This window comes from Setaria italica, chromosome V, assembly GCF_000263155.2.
Source record: "Setaria italica strain Yugu1 chromosome V, Setaria_italica_v2.0, whole genome shotgun sequence".
Lineage (NCBI taxonomy): Eukaryota > Viridiplantae > Streptophyta > Magnoliopsida > Poales > Poaceae > Setaria > Setaria italica.
The window spans coordinates 7144953-7150645 of record NC_028454.1 but is presented as its reverse complement, the minus strand read 5'-3'; the positions used below and the strand labels follow the sequence as shown (position 1 = coordinate 7150645).

Sequence of the window (5693 nt, the reverse complement as noted above, 5' to 3'; positions counted from 1 at the left end):
TGGCAGGTTACATTCATATAAGAAAGACTAGAGTTGCCACAATCAACTCCAACTGAACATACAAATTCAACTACATTGAACAATGACACAACTGTCGCGACAAACACGGTTAATCAAACACACATGTTACTTAGACACACTGAACAAAACACATGTTATTTAACACATTATATTATCACATGAGCTAAGCATATACAGACTTACAGTTAGTACATACACTACAGACTTCAGATTAAGCAAGCCGCCAATTCAGATAGATCAGAAAAACTTCCTTTCTGGATCAGCACGGCCAGAGAATTGAAGATTCAAACGAAGCTACCAACATCATACACATGCACATAGCTAGATTACATTTACATATATAGCAAACCTACCAAGTAGTCCAACGCTAACTCTAGTACCCAAGCTTCAAATCCAGCGCCGCGTTCAAGCTGCCGTCTTCATCGCTCTTCCATGGCAATGCCAGCATCGTCCCCGGCGGCGGCAGGTTGAGGTCCAGCGTGGTGGCCGCCACCACCTCCTCTGACGTTGCAAGCAACGGGCTGCAGCTGCTAGGTGTTGCAACCGCCATCACCTCTGCGCATGCCTTCTCCCAGTGGCACCGCTTGTGCCCGCCGAGAGCCTGCCCGGTGGCGAACCCGCGAGCGCAGACGCTGCACTTGTGGTCGTCGCACTTGGGCGGCGCGGCGGCGGTCGGCGAAGAAGCCGGCGTGCTGCAGCTCTCCTTCTTCGCGCTAGACGAGGCGAGGACGCCCTTCTTGCCCTTGCCGACGCCGGGAGTACGTGCGCCGGCGAGCATGAGCAGGCTCGCGGCGATCTCGCGCTCCTGCACGGTGAACTGCTGGCCCGCGGCCGCCGCCGCCACGGCGAGGGGCGGCGCGCCCACGGCGTGCTGCTGCTGCTGCTGGTGGTGGTGGTCGTGCCGTAAGTGCGGCGGCGGCGTGATCCCGCGCCACTGCCGCTCCGGGTGGCACCGCATGTGGCCGAACAGCGCCTTCCACGACGCGAACCGCTTGCCGCACTCGGTGCACGGCAGCGTGTCCCCCGTGGGCGAGGACCGCACCCTGGGGAACGAGGAGGACGAGGCAGCGCCGTCCGGCCGCGGCCTCCGCGCCTGCAGCGGCCTCGGGGAGAGCGCGCAGGCGAACGCGGGAGGCGGCAGCGCGAGCGCCAGGGTGAGCGTCGTGTCGTGGTGAGGCGGCGGCGGTGGTAGCGGCAGCGGCGGAGGAGGAGGGCGAGGAGGAGAACGAGACGCGGCAGGCTGTACCGGAGTGGCCATGGCGAACCAAATTGATCAGGATGGCTGGGCAAGGGAAAGTGGAAGTTGCGGAGGAGGTGGGGCATGGCGGCGGATATGTACGGACGCACTCATATCGCGGCGGTTGCCGGCTCGCCGGCGGTTGCTGCGTGCTTTGAGAGGATGCCGGCGGTTGCGCTCATATCGCCTCGTCGTTTGGGAGCCCATGAGACGGGGACGCCTGACCGCATCCACGAGTTTTCTCCGGGGCGAGCCCTCCTCACCTCGAGGGTCCTGGCGGCGCATCCCCGAGTGCCGTCGCCGCCGAAGCGACGCGAGGAAGCTAGCGCCAACTCGCCAAGCCCCCGCCGCTCTGTCCAAGCGCCGCCGTCCGTCGGCCTTCCCAACCGGCGCCGCTGCCCCTACGCCTTCCCGTCCGGCGCCGCCGCTCTGCTTCCCCGTCAACGGCAACGCCGCCGCTCACTCGATGTGTCGACCTGCAGCGAAATCTCTACATCGGCCGCATCCTGTACATCCACCACGGCGCCTCCAAATCGTCTTGCTCTTCGGCACATGTGAGTTCTTCCCTTTCACCTCTCCTGATTTCCTAGATCTTGCAGATCTTTGTGACTATTGTGGGTCGGCAAGCTACTGGAGGACCTGATGATTTTGTGGATTCTGTACTGAGCACGCAACGGGCAGCTGCGGCATGATTTGGTGTAAACACACTATTGATTGAGAAGTATATTACTCAACCCAGGCCGTGTTTAGTTGGGGAATTTGGGAGGTGCCAAATTACTGTTACAGTACTGTAGCACACTGTAGCGTTTCGTTTGTATTTGTGAATTATTGTCCAAATATTGACTAATTAGGCTCAAAAGATTCGTCTCGCAAAGTACAACAAAACTGTGCAATTAGTTTTTAATTTCATCTACATTTAGTACTCCATGCATGTACCGCAAGTTTGATGTGATGGGGAATCTTCTTTTTGCATAGTGTCAAAGTTGGGAGTTGGGAGTAACTAAACATGGCCCCAGACATGTAGAAGTCCAGGCAATGCTCAATTGAGAAGTATTTTTCTTGCAAATTCATAAGAGTTTTTTTGCAAGATCCTTGGTCTTTCATCAACAAATTTTGCAAGATCCTTGGTCTTTCATCAACAAATTAAGTAGCAATAGGAAAATATACAGTGATGTTACTTAATTATTTGCCTAGCTATGAAGTTGTCAGTACAAATCTCATATATACGTGTACACTTTTATTCAGCATGTAAGCTCGTAGAGACAATAATCTATATCAGATTTGCAGTAACTTCTTAGAATTTTGACGACTTATTGCCATTCAAAACCTGCTTGTGCCTTGATCTGATTTATATGCTCACTAGAGACATACTTGCCTCAATAACTTCTGAAAATTTGATGACTTATTGCCCTTCAAAACCTGCTAGGCCCTTGGTTTATGTACTTGTGAATTTATTGATAGGTTTAAATAATGAGACACTAGTCACCAAGATTAGTGTCCCTCTGTCCCTGCTTGCAGTATAGTCATAGAATGGAATTGGGTGTCTCTGATGGGTTGAGATTGGTTGGGCTGATGTATGGACTAGTGTTTTTTTATATTGTACCTGTGATCAGCTTTGGCTGATTGCTTGCTTGAGCTACTGGAGTACTTGCTCTGCTAGTTTGCTCCCTAGATAGGATGTGGATTGCAAGTCGATATCTAGTGCCATCAAGGCACAGAGCTATGCAGTTCTGTCAGGCAAAAGTATCATTTAGAATTTGTTGATGGAAATCTTTTGAGCTATATCTTCCCCTGAATTCTCATTGCAATGTATTTGGTGTCTCAAACAGTACAGAGGCTCCATCAGAGCACCTTATGGCCCTGGGGTTCATCCTTTGTTATTGTTGTGTGATTATTCTTGGAATGACATTTTTCTAAATAGGCCTGTAATTCATCATTCGTATGTGATTCATAAAGTGAGAATTGGGTGCTATTCTAACCTTGTTCCAGATTTATTTAATCAAGTGAGCGAATACACCAAATTAATCTGCATTTACCTTGTTCTGTGTTGTTAAGCTCTCTTCCTGCAACTTGCTCTGTGTTGTCTTTCATTCAGAATACGTATCTGTAGATCTTGCCAGTAACTTTGATGTACTTATTTAAGCCATTGCATTTTACATACTCTTGACATGGATTCTCATGGCAGAGAGCTGGTCACCCGCAAATCAAATTAATGTAAGAACATGGAAGCATTTTGCAGCTATAACCCATATAAACAGTGTATTCTTACCCACTTTGCAGCTATTCGTAACCATTCTTCTTATTTGACTTTTTTTTTTGAAACGTTGGCATGTTTTTACAGAATGGCATGTTTCATGTAATGGCTACCTCTATTTTACCTTCAGTTCAACTAAAAAATCCATAGCCAGCCCTATACTGTCTCGAAAAGGAACAAGATAGTATTACGTAGTTTGATATAAAAATATTTTAGTTTTGAATTTTGATTATAGTTTGATCACAGTTTGATATTGATAAACTGAGAAGGTAGCTATTACATTCGAAGTTTTTTATTTGATATTGAATTGTCATGTTCTAATTTCTCTCTTTCAAGCATCCAAGCAATGCTCGGTTAACTTAGGGGGTGTTTGGATACGAGGTACTAAACTTTAGGAGTATCACATCGGATGTTCGGATGCTAATTAGGAGGACTAAACATAAGCTAATTATAAAACTAACTGCAGAACCCCTATACTAATTCGCGAGACGAATCTATTAAGCCTAAGTAATCCATCATTAGCAACCGGTTACTGTAGCATCACATTGTCAAATCATGGACTAATTAGACTTAATAGATTCGTCTCACAAATTAGACTCCATCTGTGCAATTAGTTTTATAATTAGACTATATTTAATACTTCTAATTAGTATCAAAACATCCGATGTGACATGTCCTAAAGTTTAGGATGTGTTTCCCAAACACCCCCTTAACCTGCAATCATATATAATTTGTTTGTCAGAAGAAACCTTTTGCTTTTGGTTTCGTCATAGTTACAGATGATAGCTGTATTCAGTTTCAGTCTCGTCAGCAGTCTTGTCTTTTCCTTTTCTTCAGGAGTCGGCATGCATCAGGTTGTTGATAGTGCCACGCTACTTACAAAGCACCGCCACCCGCGACCTGGCGTAGCGTAGTCACTGTCTTTTTTTTTTTCTCGGTCCACCGGGAGGCCATATACGTATGCGCACATGTGCGTATCTCGCCTGCTGGCCGGTCGTGTCGCCTGTCGGCCACAAGCTCAGAGCGTACATTGGAGCATTGTGTGTTGGCTAGGGATGACGTTTATTCCTTGAGTAACATGTCCCCATCAGCAACTGACATGCAGCAGCTAGTCCTTTTGCTTGCACGGTAATTATTGAGGCACAACCTCTGCAAAAATGAAGGATTATGGAAGCGCAAAAATGAAAAATGGATGTTACAAGGTCATGCCTTTTTTTAGAGAGAGAGGATGTCTTGTTGTTATTAGTTAGGGGTGTTTGGGAGGAGGGGACTAAATTTTAGTCCCCATCACATCGAATATCTGGACACTAATTAGGAGTATTAAATCTAGATTAATTACAAAACTACCTCTAATCGCGAGACCAATCTATTAAGTGACAATGTGGTGCTACAGTAACCATTTGCTAATGATGAATTAATTAGGCTTAATAGATTCATCTCGCGATTTAGTCTAGAAGTTTTGCAATTAGTTTTGTAATTAGCTTATGTTTAGTCCTCCTAATTAGTATCCGAACATCCTATATGACAGGGTTAAAGTTTAGCCGTATTAGCACCGTCTTGTCCGTGTTGCTCGTTTGCCATGAAGACGGGCCATTGGGCCGATGAAAGTAATCTGTGCAAGAGAAAGCCCAGTTCATGGCCTAGACGTACAACGTACTCCGTATTTGGTTGCCCTGCTGCCTGTGCCTGTTCAAAGTTCAAAGCTACGTAGTTTGAATCAATGGAAGATTCAACTGGGTACATTGCTAATTTTTGTAACCTAGTGATTATTATAACAGTCTACTATCTTTGAGCCTGTTCGCTTCAGCTTATAAGCCGGCTGAAAAGCTGAAACGGCTGATTTATTGTGAGAGAAAAACACTGTTTGGTAGCTGATAAGCCGGCTAAATAAGCTGAAGCGAACAGGCCGTTTATCTTCCTCCTCCAAGGAGAAACAAGTAATGACATTACCCCGATCCAAGGAGAAACAAGTAATGACCAAGGGGCTGTTTGGATACGAGGTGCTAAACTTTAACAGTGTCACATCGGATGTTTGGATGCTAATTAGGAGGACTAAACATGAGCTAATTATAAATCTAATTCCAGAACCTTGTGCTAATTCGCGAGACGAATCTATTAAGCCTAATTAATCCATCATTAGCAAATGGTTACTGTAGCACCACATTGTCAAATCATGGACTA

The 5693-nt window shown here is 46.5% G+C and overlaps 1 protein-coding gene across 1 annotated transcript; it reads right to left on the bottom strand.

Annotated features, from left to right (window-relative positions):
* Window positions 1-394: 394 nt before the first annotated feature.
* LOC101767484 (zinc finger protein ZAT3) lies at window positions 395-1279 on the bottom strand. Its single transcript, XM_022826619.1, has one exon. The coding sequence runs from the start codon at window positions 1277-1279 to the stop codon at window positions 395-397; it is 885 nt and encodes a 294-aa protein (XP_022682354.1).
* Between the last annotated feature and the right edge of the window lie 4414 nt (window positions 1280-5693).